Source organism: Gobio gobio, assembly GCF_949357685.1.
Source record: "Gobio gobio genome assembly, chromosome: 8".
NCBI lineage: Eukaryota > Metazoa > Chordata > Actinopteri > Cypriniformes > Gobionidae > Gobio > Gobio gobio.
In genome coordinates this window covers 16,716,287-16,736,792 of record NC_137114.1, presented here as the reverse complement: position 1 = coordinate 16,736,792, position 20,506 = coordinate 16,716,287, and the positions used below count along the sequence as shown (strand labels likewise).

General features: G+C 40.2%; 1 protein-coding gene across 1 annotated transcript; it reads left to right on the top strand.

Annotated features, from left to right (window-relative positions):
* Positions 1-3,234: 3,234 nt before the first annotated feature.
* Positions 3,235-19,919, top strand: stoml3a (stomatin (EPB72)-like 3a; the record flags this gene model as incomplete). The annotated part of the gene is made up of 7 exons (XM_079823279.1): positions 3,235-3,295; positions 11,072-11,175; positions 11,315-11,387; positions 15,012-15,094; positions 16,151-16,354; positions 16,731-16,865; positions 19,725-19,919. The coding sequence occupies 7 exons, from the start codon at positions 3,235-3,237 to the stop codon at positions 19,917-19,919; spliced, it is 855 nt and encodes a 284-aa protein (XP_079679405.1).
* Between the last annotated feature and the right edge of the window lie 587 nt (positions 19,920-20,506).

Below are 20,506 nucleotides of genomic sequence, written 5' to 3'. Positions count from 1 at the left end.
AATAAATGCTGTAATGGCCACTCCAATAATGGCTAAAAGCCTGCATCCCACCCCTTGCACCCACGGTTGCCTCAAGCCCCTGGTTACCTGGAAATCACCCTGTCTGTACCAGTCGGGTGTGAATCTGGGCTCGATTTCCAGAAGGAAGGTGGTCGTGATGGATACCTCCAAATTGGGTCGGGGTGCCCTGTGTGATGGAAGGCCTGTGTTTGGCTCCTGGATGGGCCCGATGCTGAACTGGCACATCAATTGCCTAGAGATGAGTCTTTTTGACCTTCAAAGCCTTCCAGTCTGACGGGACATCATGTCCTGGTCTGATTCGACAACATGAGAGTGGTGGCCTTCGTAAATCACCAGGGAGGACTCGGATCATGCCTACTGAACAGGCTGGTGAGTCGCCTCCTCCTATGGGCATGTGCAAGGTTCTCTGAACAAGGGGGTGGACATGCTGTCCCGGAACGGACTGTCTCCAGGGGAATGGAGACTCTACCCCCAGACAGTGCAATTGATGTGGAGTATCTTCGGTGAGTGGAAGTAGACCTCTTTGCCTCCCACTGCCCAAAGTTCTTCTTGAAGGATCAGGATGTGTTGGCCCACGAGTGGCCCAATTCACCCCTGCATGCGTTGCCTCCGGTAGCTCTGCTCCCTCAGATCATCAGCCAAATCAGATAGGACAGATGCTCAGTCCCACTAGTGGCCCCACTCTGGCAGAACCAGTGTTGGTTCCCAGGGATGGTGCAGCTGCTGGCAACAGCCCCCTGGCCAATTCCGCTGAGGAGGGACCTGCTTTCCCAAGCGGAAGGGATGATCTGGCATCCCCAACCCAAGTTGTGGAGCCTCCACCCGTGAGCCTTAATGCCTCTCCTAGAGCATCATAAACATTATCTCTGAGGCGAGGGCACCCTCTACTAGGCACTTGTACGCCCTTAAGTGGCCTGTCTTTTCTGATTGGTGCTCAGCCAAGAATGTAGACCTCCCCATCTTGTGGTATTGCACCAATACTGTCACTTCTGCCAGAGCTTCTGGATGGCGAACAAACCCCATCTATGCTCACGACCTAACAACCTAAGTGTCAAGTTCCTTCACAGAAGGCTGAATCCGCCTCCCCCCCTTACAGTTCCACCCTGGGATCTAACCGCAGTCCTTAGGGTGCTTCGAGATCCTCTGTTTAAGCCGCTTCTGATGGCTGAACTCGGACTCCTTTCACTTGAGACGTTCCCTGCTGCTAGTCCCAGAATCAGTCAATCAGTCTGTGACCTGCAGGCACTCTGTTTAGTTTGGACCCTATGTGCCAAAGTCATCCTTAAACCAAGGCGAGACTACGTACCTAAGGTACTCTCCACGCTGCTCAGAGCTCAGGTCATAACGCTCTCGGCTCTTCCTGCTTCTGAGGATGAGTAGTCATTAAATCTACTCTGCATCTTGTAGGATAGTGAACACTGGCCTATAGTTCCTTGGGCTTGCAGTGTCCTATCCGAGTGAAGGACCACTCCACCAGGGGAATGGCCTCCTCCTGGGCAAGGTCAAGTGGAGTGTCCAATGGTGACATCTGCGCAGCGTCCAGCTGGTCCTCGCCGTCCACCTTTGCCAGATTTTACAACCTCCATTCTGCACTCGTAGCATGGTGGTATTGGATTGCGTTCCCCATGAGAGGGAAACACATCGAAAGGGAACATTTCGGTTACTAGCATAACCTTAGTTCCCTTAGATAACTCCTCAGTCAAAAGATTCTGACGATATGGCATCCAGCGCCTACTTGTATAGGCAGTCGTCCACACCCATTTTGCTGGGCTGAAATGCCATTTGAGTTTCCCCATAGCTTCAGCAAAACTGATGCAATGCTCATTTCCGTTATCTCTGGGAACCGAGATAAGATCGTCAGAATCTTTCGACTGAGGAGTTATCTAAGGCAACGTTTTACAAATAATACCTCAAGGAGCATATTCAAATAAAGAAATCCATGTCATGACATAATACACAGGTCATATCTGGTCATATATCAGCATTTTTCATGTGTGATGCAATGTTATGTGATTTCACATCAGTGTTACTCATTGCGCGGCTGGCAAGCCTCATGGGGCTGGCACTAGCTTAATCTGCGGCTCGCATGGCAGTACATAATACGGTGAAATGATCATGCAGTCAATACATATATTTCATAAAAACAAGCAGGGCTCTAACATACCCCATTAGAAACTCATTGTCTGCTCTATTACAAATAATTTATATAAAAAAAAAATACCCCAAAACAGCGGCATTACAAGATGGAAATACAGACTAGAAACTGGATATTTAAACTTGCTCTGCTTTGCTTTACGTGCATATGATACGCATTGTCATGTAGGTTGAGTGGTGTGGGTTACGTGCCAGCATCATGAGCAAAGACAGCGCCCCAGAATCCAGTTTTCTTTCGCTCTTGAACAAACTATAACACACCGAATTATGCCTAAATGTCCGTTTTGTCAAATATCCTCAGAAGAACAGTTTTAAATGAGTTAATGAACTTAAAGAGTTGTGAGGAAATGGGACGCGTGTGACAGCACGCCAGATCCGTGTCATGTTCGGCAGCGGCAGATCTTAAAGTCACAGCAGCACTAACTACTAATGAAGTTTGAAGCCTAATAAATGTTAAAAAGCCTTCCATTACACTGTAATGTTGAATAGCTATAATTAATGTTTAAAATGGGGCAGGGTCTATTTCATAGAGACATCAGTATCAGTAGTAGTATCAGTGAGACGGGCCTTCATTCATAAAAAGATGCCATTAAACAAATATTTAAAATATACTTTGTCTTTGTTTTTTCTACATTAATTTGGTGATTTACTGTGAAATTATTACATTATAAAATATATTAAAAACTTGTTTTAAACAGAAAAATGTGTGAATAATCTAGTTTAAAACAGCACTAAAAGAAAGTTTACATTAAAAATATATTATGCCTACCCACAATCTATCTACCTTTTGTATTTATTGCATAGCATATGGTATGTTCAGGGATGACAGACTGATAAATATACCCGAACAGATAAAATATTATTTTGTACCACACAATATTCAGGTTCATGGTATGCACAGTCACATCTGATATCAAATTAGCCAGAATGCTCCCCTCCTCCAGTATTGTGGTCTAGCGGGAGGCAGGACACACCCTCATGAGAAGGTGAGCACACGTTAACAGCTTCTGTTACCTGCCATCTGCTATAACACATCTTACAGTTGTTTCGCTCCTCAAGATGACCACCGTAATCAGGGTTCAAGACCGGGCGACTGAGAATGGCAGACATATAATACAAGGTATGCCTGTGCACATTTCTATATCTAAAAAAAAAATCTTAAAATGATTAAACATTACTCAAATTAAATGTTTTTTTTTTTTTTTACTGCAATTGTAATACACAAAACTGCCAATAACATGTAAAAAAGTGTTTAGAATTATTGTAAAATAACAATGCACCATGGCAATAATGTCGCCGTCAATTACATGACAAGTACATGACTAAAGACAGTGATATTAATGCATTCAGTGAGGGATTGTATGTGTGATCGTAAGTCACATGGGAAGGCAGCAGGATTGTTTCTGTGGAATTTGATACGTTTACCAGCCTGACATGTAATCCTGGGATAAAAAGAAATGTAATATCCTATTGACTAAACAATATCAGGGCTTTATCTCATTGTCTGGTTTGCATGTATCTCAACCTTCGCAAATAAACCTTCAAAAGGCTTCTTTAATCAAGTTTAAATGCGTTTCAGTTATACATTTAATTTTGTGGCCATTTTAGGACTCTGATGTAGGACACAAAAGAAGGTGCTTCACCTTCAGAACTCAGGAGATCAAATGAAAGATTACATTAACTTTTTTGTTCTTATTATTTAAATATTAGGGCTGTCAAAAGATTAATCGCATCCAAAATAAAAGTTTGTGTTTACATAATATATGTGTGTGTACTTTGTTAATTATTATTTATATATAAATACACACACATTCATGTATATATTTAAGAAATATTTGCATGTATATACATTTATATAATCTATAATATATATAAATATGTTTTATATATAAAAATAATATTTTTTTCTTAAATATATACATGCTTGTGTGTGTATTTATATATAAATAATAATTAACAGATTAATAATTAACACACATATATTATGTAAACACAAACTTTTATTTTGGATGCGATTAATCGCGATTAATCTTTTGACAGCTGTAAGACCGCATGAATTCGCTCCAAGGATCGGTAGCGAACCGCGGTGAAGGCCGCACGCCTTCAGTGTTTCAGCTGGAAGAATGGATTTGGTTATAATATTCTTTATCTGACTCCATTTATCATAGTTGTCGCATTTAGAAGAGAATGCCAACTTGTTTGATCATTTATATTTGATAGTTAATCATACATTTAATCGCTCCGTTTTAACCCTTTGTTGCAATTATACCGTTCCACATTGGAGATAGTTAATAATTACAGATTAATTCAGAAAGAATCAAAATGTAACAATTTATTCTAATAGCCAGATTCTATGTTCCTGTTTATGGTTTACTGCAGCTATATGGGAAATAGCAGAGCTTCCACTATAGGAGACAAACAAATTCAACATCGACACATGCAACTTGAAATTGCTGTACAATTCCAGTATTAAAGTTATTCCAATTTACACAAGATACATGGTCTAGAATGCGCAGCATTTACAGCCTTTATCCTAAGTGTTTCACCACTTAAAAGCGATCATGTGTTTTAAAGAATAAACTTGACTTGTCTATGTGTATCTTGTAGCACAAACAACTATAATGTGTAATCAATGCGCAAAATGTGTTATACAATTACAAATTTGAAAATAATAACAGGATCATTGCAATCTGGATGTTTTACTATTAAACTCCTTGCTAAGAGGCTGCTAGCCCGCTCGCAAATGAAGTTAATAGCTGAAGACCTTGCATGAACACTGCAGTTAGATCACTGAGAGTTTTACCTGCAAATGAGCGCTGTTCTTTGCCCTTAGAAAGTAATTTCTTATTTTTCACAAAATAAGGCGGAGGTCGACCTTTTCCCAGCGACCAGCATTTTTCCTCGGCATGACCGATTTTCTGACAGGATCTGCAAAACCTGTTCTCTTTGCCATTGGGTTGTCTGCTATGTTCTCCTGGAGTTTTAGTATATTCATGACTCTCGGATGCTTGCAAATCATCCTGCATCCCCTTAAGAGCTGAAATAGACACACTTTCTTATGCATTTTCTGAACTAAATGCATCAGATTCATTAGAGCAAGTCACCTCATCTACGAAGTGAACATGCTTTTTAATCCCATTGCTGTTAAGCATTATGGGAGTCATGCACTTTTCAGCATTTAGCTTAGATTTCCATCTATTTTCTATTCTTGAGCCCCAGTCTACTATGGATTGGAATGTGTTTTTAACTGGATCGACGCCATTTGACAAAGCCCGTTGGATTGGGATGCCAGCATTATTTTTACAAGTTGTAATAACGCTTCATGGTCTCGATCTGCATTTTCTAATCCTGAGTGTTCTCTGTAAGTTACCCATAACCGCTCGGCGTATGTCTCAAATGTTTCATTACTCTCCTGTTTGATTTCTAGTATTTTGCTCCAGTCTGCGTGTGTCGGTCCCCTCATTTCTAATAATGCCTGTTTTAGTCGTTCATATATGGCTTTGTCCGTTTCGTCACGGATTCGGTCTATTATGCTGCCAGATTTCATGCCTTCGGTTAGTTTCGGTCTGAGCTCTTCAGGGAGAGTGAGAAGTGCTATTTGCCACACGTCTCTAACTTCTAGCTTAAACACCGTGGCCTGTAACATCAATGTTTCCCAGTAGGGTTGAAACGGCCCTTTTCTTGGCATTACTCCAACGACTTGTTTGTGTCTAGAACATTCTTCGCAGGTTAACGGACGGCTGATCGTTGTGATTTCGTCGTTCGCATTAGTCATAGTTTTAAGCACGGCGACCTTAACTGATTTCTTCGCTGTGTCGTTAGCTTTTGTGCGAGTCTTTATCAGGCTTCGTGGTTTTGGTTGTTCAGGCATTAATACAGGGGCTCGGTTACGAGTTTCTCTCTGTCGCCTGTATCCTAACGCAACATCATCGTCATCACTACCATTTGGCTTTGCTGGTTCAGAAATTTCATCCAGTGCTGCTTGTTTTACTGCGGCCACTGGAAATCCTGCATTATCACAACAATCTTCGAGAGCAGATATGTAATTATTGCTGGTTTGAAGTTTTCCTTGTAACTGATCAATTTTTGTTGCCATTTCTTCACGCTGCCTAGCCCACTCTAGTTGCTCGTATGCGACCGCTTCGACTTTTGTTCTTAACTTTTGTAATTCGCCAGATCGCAATCTTTCAATCTCTTTGATATTTGCTATCGTTCGTTCGTTCTCGGCCATTGTCTTGAGATCGTTACGACGAAGCAAATAAACAATTGCAGCAGGGATTTTCTTGTATTTTGATTCAGATTTTAGTTGTGCGCCCTTAGCAGTATACCAAGATATAATTTCATTGTTACTCCATTTCAGGCCCAATCCTTTATCGCTTAATCGAACGAGGAGATCTTGTAATTGTACGCCTAAGATTGCCATAATTTCCTCATCTGCACTGCTGCTGTTATTTCCCTGAAAAGTCATGTTTCACGTCTAATTCTTACACAATATCGGATTTCTACGGTTCCGATCTATAGTGGGCATACCTACCCGTTCTAGAAATGTGTCTATATGTGTGAGTTGCAAATAAAACTTTCCCTCAACAATTCTGAAAGGCAAAGAAGGTTTACTTACCATTCCCTGGTCAGAGGGTCAGCTTTAATCCATTCACAAGATCAACAGAACAGCTGAAAAAGAGAAGCTCAAATCTCTTGTTGATTTTAAATCCAATACTTCGCTGAAAACACGTTGCTCGTCTGCTCGCAACATCACGTATTCGGGGTCACCAACTGTAAGACCGCATGAATTCGCTCCAAGGATCAGTAGCGAACCGCGGTGAAGGCCGCACGCGTTCAGTGTCTCAGCTAGAAGAATGGATTTGGTTATAATATTCTTTATCTGACTCCATTTATCATAGTTGTCGCATTTAGAAGAGAATCCCAACCGATTGTTTGGTCTTCTATATTTGATAGTTAATCATACATTTAATCGTTCCGTTTTAACCCTTTGTTGCAATTATACCGTTCCACATTGGAGATAGTTAATAATTACAGATTAATTCAGAAAGGATCAAAATGTAACAATTTATTAACAATCAAGTAAATGTAAAATGTCAATTACATCATAGACAGAAATCTCTTTTAAAAGGAAACACAAATTCTAGTTATGGTTACACTTAAAATAGTTTCAAATAGATGTAAACATAAGCCCTTAATTATGCTCAGTAAGCCTCTGCCTAGAATGTTACCTGTGAGAGAGAGAGAGAGAGAGAGAGAGAGAGAGAGAGAGAGAGAGAGAGAGAGAGAGAGAGAGAGAGAGAAAGAGAGAGAGAGCTAAAGAACAGCTCTCTCTAGAGAAAACCAGAGAATCCAAAGAGAGCCCTCTCAAGAGAAAGCAGAGAATTAAAAGAGAGCGAGCTACAGTTGAAATCCTCTTTTATCCTCTTCCCTGATGTCACCAAATTCAAATAGGTCTCTTTTAAAACTGACCAATCAGACCAAACCGTAAGACGTTTGAAAATAACCAATCAGACAAAACTTGTAAAAACCTTTTTGCCATCCAGCCATTCTTTTGTTCTTCTAACTCCAACTGGCCCCCCTGATGGCGTTAAGAGGGAGGGGGTTGAGTCAATTTCAATCTTGATCACGACGATGGCTGCTAACAGCGAAGCAGATGATTTTGTTCTATTTCAAATATCTTTGATTATTTTCCACCTTACACAGCCCTAATAAATATATATATATTTTTTTTACATCAATTTCAAATAGGCCAAAACAATCAAACACAAAATAACAGTGTTGTTAGCAATAGGGTTCCACATTTAAGATCACTTAGTCAAATTAGTCACATGTTTACATGGACAGCAGTAATCAAATTATTGACCTTATTCTGAATAAAACAATATTCTGATTAAGGTGTTTAAATTTGTTGCTTTTAGAATATTCCGTTCATGTTCCTGTTTTACATGTTATAGAACTTAGCTCGATTAATGGTACGTCATTACGTCCCCATGCTACGCTTACGCTGTCCGACATCCAATCATTGCACGACTTTGGCAGGTCTGTAACTTTACCTGCGGGTGTCGCTGTTGGACAGTGTTACTTTATAAAAACAATTAAAAAATTTTTTTTTATACTTTTTAAAGATGAACTATGTTAGATTTTTGCAGTAAAATATCCAAAAACCACTAGGCCAGTGTTATATATTTTGTTTAGTTGAGTACTTAGAATATCCCAAATGTTTCCAACTATTTGTAAAGCGTGAGAAATTGCTATTTTAACCAAGGAACCGGGACGTGTGAGCTATGCGTTTGATGGAGTCGCCTGTCGATTGCGTCATATCTGCGTTACCCTCGGTTTTATTTAGCAGAAACGCTTTACTCTCACTGCAGTGTGAACAAGTGTCATAGCAGCCGTCGAGCGAACGTCATAACTTCCTTTTCAACACACTCAGATATATCTTATACGATAAACAGAGTTGCGTTACCTCATACTTATGACTGGAAAAGAGGAAGTGGCGCCGGCGACCGTGTCATAATAACAGTCCCGTCTTCAATCGCTCCTGCGGCCTTGCTCAGCTCCACAACACTCGGTCCTGCTCTGGTTCATACTACAGTAACTTTAATAATCGCATCCATGAACATTATTTCTGCCCGAGTCCTATCCTGACTCCTTTCCACCGGCTTTGAGGTAAAGACCACATGTCCCAAGATTCTGCGCTCAAACGTGGCGTCATCAAACTACGCCTTTGTTTTGAAGAGGCGACCTCTGGTGGACGGAAAAGTTACATAGTGTAGCTTTAATGTAATTTTTATATATATATATAATTTACGTTGTTTTATTTTTGTAATATTATATATTGTCTCTTTCAGTTTTTTTGAAGAGACACTGCCCCTCTTGCCTCCTTCTTGACAGCCTACATTTCGAATAATAGCTTTGATTAATGATGAAAAAGGTTTCAATATCGTGATTGTTTGGATTGTTTTTTCTTGCCGTCGAGCCACTGAATGTTTAATGAAACACCCGACGCTGTTGTAAGCAGACAGTTTGGTCACAATTATGAACAGTGCCGCGGCTCCCACCACGTGCTGCGCGTGGGGCACCAAGTGCTCAGGGGGGCACCACAAGAAAATGCTCTCTCTACCCCCGCTTTTTTTTTTTTCCCACTATTTTATGACTTTACAGTCATTGGGTTGACTCAAGACAAGACACGTTCACTGAGAGCGTCTGCAGGTCATCAACTTACTTGACCGATGCTAGGGGGCTCTATGTTCCGGACCGAGCACCAGTCAGAAAATTTCTCTTAAGACCACTTAAGGGTGTACACAGGCACCTTTTATAGAGGGTGCCCTTGCCTCAGATACCCCTTTTCCACCAAAGCAGAGCCAGAGCTAGATCGGAGCCAGAGCCTAGTTTCAAATCGGTTCTTTGTGTTTCCACACACAAAGCCCTAGCTCCGAGCCAGGAAAAGTGGTTCTTAAGTACTGGGCTAGAACAGGGCTAGAAGTAAGAACCAATTACGTCAGGCACCGGGGGCGGGGTCAACAAGACGAACACAAACTTGAGATCCGCCATGTTTGAAATAGCAGCTAATGGAGCTAACAGCTGCTGTTCGTTTGTAATCTCCGTCTATACAAATTACGGCGAACTACATGAATGCGTTGGATTCGCTGTGTTTGCGTTGTGTTTTGATGCCGATGTAGGATCGTAAAGCCATGTGAATGAATAGTAACGCAACGTTTGCATTGTTGATGGAAGGCTTGTTCGCAGCGGTGCTGTGCAGAGACCGATCGCCGTATGATAACGAGTCCAGCGAGAGCATATGACTCCTTATGCTTTTGATTCACTCATGCGTTTTTTTTATATCATACGTGGATCGGTCTGCGCAGTGACGATGCGTCTCGAACAAGCCTGGTGTGTGTGTGTGTTTCCCGCTGCCCAGGGTTGCCAGGTTTTCACAACAAACCCCCCCAATTGCTACTCAAAACAAGCCCAATCGTGTTCCAGAGGGGGATTCCCCAGTAAAAATCACATTTGGGGGTAAATATGTGTTTTTTTTGGCATGGTTGCCTACTAAAATTCGCAATATGGGGCTAAATATCACATAATTGGGGTCGCTTCATCCCGCGGACATGAAAAAACAGCCCGCGGCAAAACCACATACTTGGCAACATTGCCGCTGCCTCGCTAGCGTTGCTGAGAGAGATGAGACGTATACAGTGACGTAAGACCTGGCTCTGTTGTGGCTCTCAGCCCGTGGAAAAGCAAACGGTTCTTAGAAGGCTCCTCAGTCGAACCAACTATGAACTGGGACTAGCTCTGGCTCTGAATTAGCTCTAGCACTGCCTTGGTGGAAAAGGGGTATGAGATAGTGTTCATGATGCTCTGGGAGAGGCCTGAAGGCTCCCATTGAGGGGCCACAGATGGAGACTCCTCAACTCGGGTTGGGGTGTTCTGGATTCTGCGAAGCACCTCCTTTTGTGTCCTACGTAAGTGTCCTAAAATGGCCATACAATTAAATGTATAACTGAAACATTTAAACTTGATTAAAGAAGCCTTTTGAAAGTTTATTTGCAAAGGTTGTAATACATGCAAATCAGACAATGAGATAAAGCCCTGATATTATTTAGTCAATTGGACATAAGATGTGATTGATTGATTGATTGATTGATTGATTGATTGATTGATTGATTGATTGATTGATTGATTGATTGATTGATTGATTGATTGATTGATTGATTGATTGATTGATTGGAGAAAAGTAGTATCAGAGTTGATTGGAACAATTTAAGAATGGTTCAGCTCATTATCATTGCAGCTGAGGTGATCTCTAAATGATCTCCCACAAAAAAAGAGGTGCACGGGTGTACAATGCATGGAAAGTCCCACAACATGTTGGCTCCATGTCTTTCAGATGATAAAACACCCTCGCTGGGATGCTTCGGCTGGTTCATTATATTTATCGCCATCCTTATCACCATTGGATTGTTTCCCATTACCATTTTTATGTGCATGAAGGTAAGGTTTGTTTTTAAGAAGACTGTTATGGTAGATTTTCCATAGACAATCAAATGTCTTGTTCAAAACAATAATTATTATCTGTGTAAATGATGACTGACTGTACATACAATGTACTCACTGGCTCTCAATCTCTTAGATTGTGAAGGAGTATGAAAGGGCAGTGATATTTCGATTAGGTCGTATTGTGGACAAGAAACCAAAAGGACCTGGTATGAAAAAGGATTTCATTTTCAACTCATTTAACACCAGCTTATTGGAATCCATTTAACTCCTGGATCCCATTAATCAAAGGAACACATAAGTTTAATCAAAATTGTTAAATACTAGTCGTGTGAAAAAGAAAGTACACCCTCTTTGAATTCTATAGTTTATGTATCAGGACATAATAAAAAAGAATCTGGTCTTAAAATTATGTAAATACAACCTCAGTTGAACAACAACACATGACATTTTACACTGTCATTATTTATTTAACAAAAACTTGGCCATTGGAGAAGCAATGTGTGACAAACTAACTACACCCTTACTTTTTCCATAGGAATGAAGAGGGTAAGTAACATTCAGACGCTGTTAATCACATTTTTTGATTAATTGATCATCAGCAATCATCAAAATCCAGGTTTTCATCAACACCTGCCTCAGAAGGATCCTCAAGATCCGTTGGCTAGACAAGATCAGCAATGAAGAACTGTACCAACAAACAAAACAGCAACACGTGCAAGATGACATCCTGCAAAGACACTGGAGGTGGATTGGACCTACCCTCCACAGGCCTGCAGACAGTATCACAAGGCAAGCCCTCACCTGAAACCCCCAAGGGAGGAGGAAGAGAGGACGACCAAGAAACACCTGACGCCGTGATCTGGAGGCAGATCTGAGGAGGATGAGCCACACGTGGGGGCAGCTAGAACGATTGGCTCAAGAAAAAGACGTCTGGAAAATGCTTGTTGGTTGCCTATGCCCCTGATGGGGCCACAGGCTAATGCTGAGTTCAAACTGCTTGATTTTAGCCCTGCTTTTGACACGCCGACAAGTTTTTGCAAAATCGCAGACAAATGCCCGAAATCATATCTGTGTGTGTATTATCAAAGTCGCGATCTGAAAGCCCGTGAGATATTTGGCTTGCTAAATACCTGGACCTGTCTGCGATTCAAAATCCTGCTGTGTGAAATGTGTTCTGACTGAGAAATACATTGGCGATGACCTTCAGCCAATGAGAGCGAGATACAGGGCAGCGGGAGGTTCAGGGAGGAGTTATAGACCAGAATATCAGTATTTTAATAGATATATTTACAATTATATCAAACAGAAACAAAGCACAAACATTTGCTTGACCAGCCGCAGCAGAAGCACATTGCAAAATTATTAATTTATCCCCAACTCTCTTTGCAAGAACACAATCCTTGCTCCCCGCATCTCCCCAGCCATTTCCTCAGCGAATCAGCGGACAGACAATTTGGATCACAAGCTTCTTGCGGGCTATCATTTTTAACAACAATTCCAGTCTCGTGAGAGAACTCCAGTCTGACGCACACGTGATCTTGCGTCGTTTTACTGGTCACTTCTCACATGTGTTTGCTTGTGAAACGTACTTTGCGGATGTGACAGAGTTGTCGGCGATTCTTCCTATTGTGAAGTCATGCAGTGTGAAACCTCCTGTCGCCGATACATCGTGCAGTGTGAACACAGCAGCAACTGAACGCTACCCCAGATAGTCATGCAGTGTGAAAAGAACTGAGATCTTACAAATCATGCAGTGTGAACTCGGCATAAAGAAGAAGAAGAAGAAAGACTGGTTTGGAGCCTTTGGGTGTGTGTAAACAATGCCAAAGAAGAAAGACGTCAACAATTATCTTCCAGGAGCAACTGTTTCTGCCCATTAATATGGGAAGGGTTGTACAGCTATTTCAAACATTTCAAAGTCCATTATTCTACAATAGCCCCGTTTCCACCGAAATTACCCGGAACAATTTGTACCAGGAACCTTTTCCCCCCAGACCTGCTACTGTCTGCGTTTCCACTGCGGTCTAAAGTACCATGAAGATTAGGCAAATTAGTCCAGAGACGTGGGACTGCGCGCGACTATTCCTCCCAGTCAGCGACGGACAGTAATAATTTTTGTGCGATACTGTCTGCAACAATAACAAGTATGGAGGAGATTCAAGCAGCGCTGCTTTTGCTGGTTAAGTATTGGTTTACTAAAGAGGTCATTAACAAAACTGCGGAAAAGAGACGAGCACTGATACTAAAGCATATTCTGAAAGCTCGTAAAGCTAGATTTAAAATAAGAAAACGTATGTTATTATCAGCTATTACAGACATTGACCGTGAGATTGCGGAGACGAACGCGCGCCATCGGACAGAAAGAGCAAGACTGATATACTGAATGCAGAACGAACCTCGCAAAAGACTTTTAAAAATGCCGGTTGAAATAAAATGCTGCGTGGAGTCAACCAATAAGCATGTTCAGCGCTCAAGTCCCACCCCCGAAAATTCCTGAACTTTGAAAAAGTACTACCTCGCGAGCAGGGACTTTTGGAGGGGAAAATATTTACCCGGAACTTCATTTAGACCCTGGTTCCTGTGGTCGAAAAACACACTGAGTACCAGCCCAAAGTTCCTAGTTCCTGGGGAAAGTTCCTGCGGTGGAAACGCGGCTAATGAGGAAGATTATTCACAAGTGCAAAACATTCAAGACAGTTGTCAATCTTACCAGAAGTGGATGTCCCAGCAAATTCACCCCAATGTCAGAGAAATTGCAACAACAAAAAAACCAAGAGCTACACCTCAAGACTCTACAGGACTTGTTAACAGTTAACATGTTAAATGTCAAAGTTCATGGCAGTACAATTAGTAAAAGACTGGACAAGTATGGCTTGTTTTGGAAGGGTTGCCAGCAGAAAGCCTGTTCTCTCTAAACAGAACATGGCAGCTGGTTTGCAAAGTTGCATCTGAACAAACCACAAGATTCCTTCTGGAACAATGTCATTTGGACAGTGGAGATGTTTGACCATAATGCACAGCGCCATGTTTGGAGAGAACCAAACACAGCATATCGGCACAAGCACAGTGGTGAAGGGATGATGATTTGGGCTTGTTTTGCTGCCACAGGACCTGAGCACCTCACAGTCATTGAGTCGACCATGAACTCCTCTGTACTAAAGTATTCTAAAGTCAAATGTGAGGCCATCTGCCAGACAGCTAAATCTTGGACGAAACTAGATCACGCAACAGGATAATAATCCCAAGCACACCAGCAAATCTACAACAGAAAGTCTGAAAAAGAAATGATGAAGGTGTTGCACTGGCACAGTAAAAGTCCAGACCTCAACCCGATTGAAATGCAGTGGCTTAAGCTTAAGAGAGCTGTGCATAAACAGATGCCCACAAACATCAATGAACTCAAGCAATGTTGTAAAGAATAGAGGGCAAATATTCCTCCACAACGATGTGAGAGACTGACAAAATCATAGGAAAACGATTCCTAAAGGTGGTTCTACATGCTATTGAATCAGAGGATGTACTTAGTTTATCACACATGCCTTCTCCACTTTGGCTTTATTTGTGTTAAATAAATAATGACGGTGTAATATGTCATGTGTTGTTGTTCATCTGAGGTTGTATTTACCTCATTTTTAGACCGGCTAAGGACCTTTTTTATTGTGTCCTAATACATACAACCATATCATTTAAAGAGGGTGTACTTTCTTTTTCACACAACTGTACATATTTATATTACGTAACAAGTCATTCGAGCATCCCTGATCATCATTTTTTTAAATAGCCTATACAATTTTCAACATTTGACTATTGTTTATATGTTTCTTTCATAGGAATTTTCTTTGTGCTGCCATGTACTGATACATTCAGGAAGGTGGACTTGAGAACCGTGACATTTGATATTCCTGCTCAAGAGGTAGGAATATAGGCCTATATATATATATATGTAGTTTTCATTTTAATTTTAGTTTAAGTTTTAGTAATTTTGCTATGCACTTTTATCATTTAAAAAATATACATATTTAGTCATTTTAGTAATTTTATAACTTTGTTATTTTAGACAATATTTCAAATTTTCAGTTAGGTTTTTATTTTTATTTTTTTAAAGATGTATAAGCGATTTCTGAGATGCACTGTTAATATTTGAAATCATGCTTTATTTCGATGAAGGAATATTTTTTTTTATACTTAGTTAACAATGGCAACACACATATTCTGATTTAGGGAACCTTATAGTTACAGACAGTGTTGGGGAAAGTTTCTTTTAAACTTAATTACAATACTGCGTTATTCCCTTAAAGGCAGCCAATTGTGTACATTTTTTTATGGAAAGTAATGTTACTTTGTGTGTTACTTTTTCTCACCTGGGCTGGACTTTGCTTGGTTTGTTTTTTGAATAAAAACTGAATAAGCAAATCACGCCTGTACATTAGAGGGCGCAGCGAAGACATTAGATAATAAAGTGAGATAAAGTATATTTGTGTCATTTAACATTTAATTATTGCAGCTTTCTATAATACTCTGAGTTTGCATGATCTCGCTGATTGTATTCATTTTGAGGAATACTGAATGTGTTTTTGTGCAAGTGAGATGAGTAAATGCATGTAGACATTTAGTGTAGCGCTACAATAATCATCATGTTCACACACAGCGCACACAACACCTCTGCACACACTATTCCTCTCAACATGAGGATGGGAGAGCTGTCAGTCAATACATTACATTTTTTAACTCGGATATGCTATTGTAAATTTAAAAGTGATGCGTTACTTTACTAGTTACTTGAAAAAGTAATCTGATTACATACCTCACATTACTTTTCCCACGTTTCCCCCAACACTGGTTACAGGTATGTAGACCAAATGACAAACCAAAGTTAAATCAACAGGATTTGGAAAGCTAAATCTGAATATAATTTAAAGGTTTGGATCAACATTCAGATGAGCATCTATATGTGTTTATGTGAGAACAGTTCCTGACGAAGGACTCCGTGACCGTGAGTGTGGACGGTGTGGTGTACTTTCGCGTCTTTGACCCGATCTGTTCCGTGGTGAACGTGTCCAATGGAGACCACGCAACACGGCTGCTGGCACAGACCACCCTGAGAAATGTCCTGGGCACGAAGAACCTGTCTGAGCTGCTGTCTGACCGAGAGGGCATCTCATGCAGCATGCAGGTACAACAACTCTCTGCTCTGATGATGACGTGTTTACTGGCGTGAGGGCGGTCGCCTGTCACTCACATGAGATCCATCAGTAGCAAATCACAACTATCCAGTCAATTACACATGGACAACTCCACAAGTCCCGACCTAAATATGATCTTGTTCGAAACACTATTGAAATAAATTTGAAAAATATCAAATCGCTACATGTTAAATTAGCAAAGTGCGGTGTATATGGGTACAGGGGGCAATTTTGGGCACAGCCCGGGAATATTTCTTTGCTGTTAAACTGACGCTTCTGCTGTAAAGCTAAACCCAGGTATCTGCCCCCTGAGAAGGGTATATCATACTCACAGATCCTGATAGCTTTGTATCGTCTTGATGACAGATTGCCTTGGATGAAGCCACTGTTGTGTGGGGCATTAAAGTGGAGCGGGTGGAGATAAAGGACGTTAAACTGCCGCTCCAGCTCCAGAGAGCCATGGCTGCAGAGGCTGAAGCAACTCGAGAAGCCCGTGCCAAGGTGAGACCAACACCAGTGCAGTGCTTCAAGTGCTGGTATTTAATTATGAAAGTCAGCTCAGTACTGCCCAAATAAAGGGCCCAACATTGACTATAGGTACAAATAAGGGAAACTAAGGTATCAGCTATATAACAGTACTGTGCACAAAGTGAATATTTCGTCAACGATGCATGGCAAAAGCACCAATGTGTTCTGAGGCCTTATTTGTGCAAGCAAGCAATTGTTCATGACATGCATGTAAGAAAAACATTCTTATGAAACATGTTTCTCAGTAATTACAAACCAAAAATTGGTGCCAAACTAGCCATCTGCTGCTGAGTGATGCATTCATTTAAGCTGCATTTGCAAACCTGTTAGCCATTGTGGCATATAGGGTTTTATATGTTTTTAATTTTGATGTTTATTGAATGTTAGTTTAACAAAATTCTCAATACTAAGTTAAATTCTCAAAACGGATTAGGGGGGCTGCTAAAACTGAGAATTGCATAGAAAATAAGGTCACACATTATATTAGGTGGCCTTTTTTATTATTATTATTTATTTATTTATTTTGGGCAAGTGAACATTTTAACAGAAAGAAACATAATTAACATCTTTTTTTGACAGTTTGTGCGGTTAATCCACAAAAAAACACACAAAAAAACTTGCATGTAATGTGCAAAGTTATTTTCCCGTTTGCCCAAAAAGGAGTGGGAAGAAGAACTTTTTTAATCCCACCCCCATTAACTACACTTACCACTTGATAGAATTGACTTATGAGGTACATGAGACAAAATATGCTATGGGGTAATTAAATGTAACAAATCATGATCTTTTTTTTTTTTTTTGAAAATTAACTGAGAAGATGGTGATCAAAATAAAAAAAAAACACTCATCAAGTTCCAAATCAGCATGCAACGACGCATTTAACACATTTGTTAGTGTGGGTTTTCCAGGAAATGTGTGTACTCGCTGGACCTCTGGTTCTCGTAAATACTACCGTGTATTGTGCATGTTATTTTTTGACAGACATCGATGTCGTGATATTCAAATGTTGTGAATTTGAAAACAAATGGATCGTAAGGAAATAATTTGTTTCTTAGCCGGCAATTATTCATTGAAGTTAGTGACGCCCATGAATGTTTCTAGTTCTAATATTCCAACCGACAGCCAGCCTCTTTTTGACAGACATGCGTGAGCGTGTTTGATTTTTGGGTAATTATAAAACTTGCTGGAGATGTTTTTTTTACTTAGTTCATTATACTTACTGGCTTAGATTACATGTTACTCAGAGACTGACAAGGCGTGTCAAAAATATTACATTCAGCGGTCACAAATACATTGACTTTTGAAAAACAAGGGGTTTTTTTTCAAGAAAAAAAATGATGTTTTGATGCACAAAGTTGTTTTTATCATCTCTTATAACAAAAATATTTTATTTAAACCCATGAAAATGCAGATTTGGTTGTAAATGATAGTGTAAAATCACTTTTTAAAACTCTTGTTCCATTATTACCACTTAGCAGATGTTGACTCGCATACATTGTAATTACATATTTTAAGTATTTACTCTTAACCGTAATTGTAACCTAAACCCTTATACTCATAAGCCTAACCATAGACTTACTCCTAAACACAACCATACCTCAAGCTCATTAGCAGTAAATGTGGGAATTTGTAGTTAAAGTCGCCATGAAATCAAAAATTGACCATTCTTATTTTTTATGTAATATTGTAATGTTGATTATAAATGATTTATCTGTGCACTTCATTATTATTTCTTTAATTCATGTGTCCTCATAATCTTTAATCAAAAACGTTAACCTTCCCTCCCCCCTCGAAACGACTTCGCTTCTCTTCCTGTCATGTGCTATGGCGTGAGGGCGGGGCTATCGCTGTCTGTTTCCTCCCTTTTGTTAGCAACGCCCAACTTCCAACAGTCCAATCAATTACCTAAGGATGAAATCAACATTTTTTTTTTCAAATTTCAGAAGCCGTTTCTCTCAGATATACATCACAATAGGGCGAAAAAAAGCAATCGCAACTTAAGTTTCATGCCGACTTTAAATAACGCAGTTACACAGTAAATCCATAGTAATGTTATGTAATGCTAACTTTTGACGCTCTGGCGGTTAATAAAGAAAATGGCATGTGTCTTGCGGAAGAACAGTATAGCCGGAGCTACTTCTCTCTGTTTATGTCTATGTCGAGTCACGCAGGTACTGTGCTCCTCCACAGTGGTGCGACCCGAACCGGACTAATAGTCCGAATATAAACACTTATTATATGTGTGCCGCGCAGTGATCCAGGATAAGACAAAAACACGGTTTGGAAAATGGATTCATGATGTACTCGCTCATTAAATAAATGTAGTACATTTTGAGCACAAGAAAGTTACATAGTGTTGCTTTAAGGCCAACTAATATGAAGTGTGACTGAAAATAAAACATCTATTTTTTATAATATTTAGGTTGACAATCAACATTTTCTAAAGGTTAAGGGTACGAGAGTCTGGAAGGACCAGGCTGGCTCTAAGGGCCTTCTGGGATCATTTAGAGCAGGGGTCTCCAAACTCGGTCCTGGAGGGCACTGTCCTGCAGAGTTTAGCTCCAACCCCAAATAAACACACCTGAACCAGCTAATCAAGGTCTTACTAGGGCCTTGTGAGACACTGATTAGCTGGGACAGGTGTGTTTATTTGGGGTTGGAGCTAAACTCTGCAGGACAGTGGCCCTCCAGGACCGAGTTTGGAGACCCCTGATTTAGAGGAACATCTAAATTACAGCCCTATAAAATTTGTAAAGCTGAGACAGCACAACATATGACACAAGTGGCTCAAGTGTATTATTCTTGTATGTGTGTGTGTGTGTGTGTGTGTAGGTGATTGCAGCCGAGGGCGAGATGAACGCCTCGCGGGCCCTGAAGGAAGCGTCTCTGGTGATGTCGGAGTCTCCATCAGCTCTTCAGCTGCGATACCTTCAGACTCTAAACACCATCGCAGCAGAAAAAAACTCCACCATTATCTTCCCCTTGCCCATTGACATCATTAATCATTTCATATCTAAAAGAGCTTGATGAAAACTGCAGATTAAAGATAGGCTGCTTGTGAGAAACAATGCAGCCTTTATCCATTAAATTAACTGGGTAGTGAAATATAATAGACTCTTTAAAAGACAAATACTTTTCCTCAAACGTTTAAAAGTAGAAACGGGATGCTTTTACATGATCTTTTAATATTTAAACCCAAAGTGCAATAAAGTGCAACATAATCGTCAAAAGAGTTTTCTGAATGCATCACAACAGTGATTAGCTACACTAACAAGGTTTGAATCAAACAAATATCACAGCGTTAAGACATGCTTTTCCATCAACGTGTTGAAACAGAGATCACACTTTAAAGCTCATACAAGCTGTACAACACAAATTAGGAGAAGAGAAAGAAACCAAGAGGACATTTAATTAAAAACAATCATGGTACAATCCTCCCTCAAAAATCTAATAACTGACAGTTGTGTTCGTATTACATTTAAAGGAACAGTTCATCAAATCATGAGACGTGTTCACACCAAGGGCGATAATTATAGTGATAACGATAAAGATATGGTTCTAAAAATTGTCTCAATATTAAAGAATTGCACAGTTCACATAACAGCACATAAACT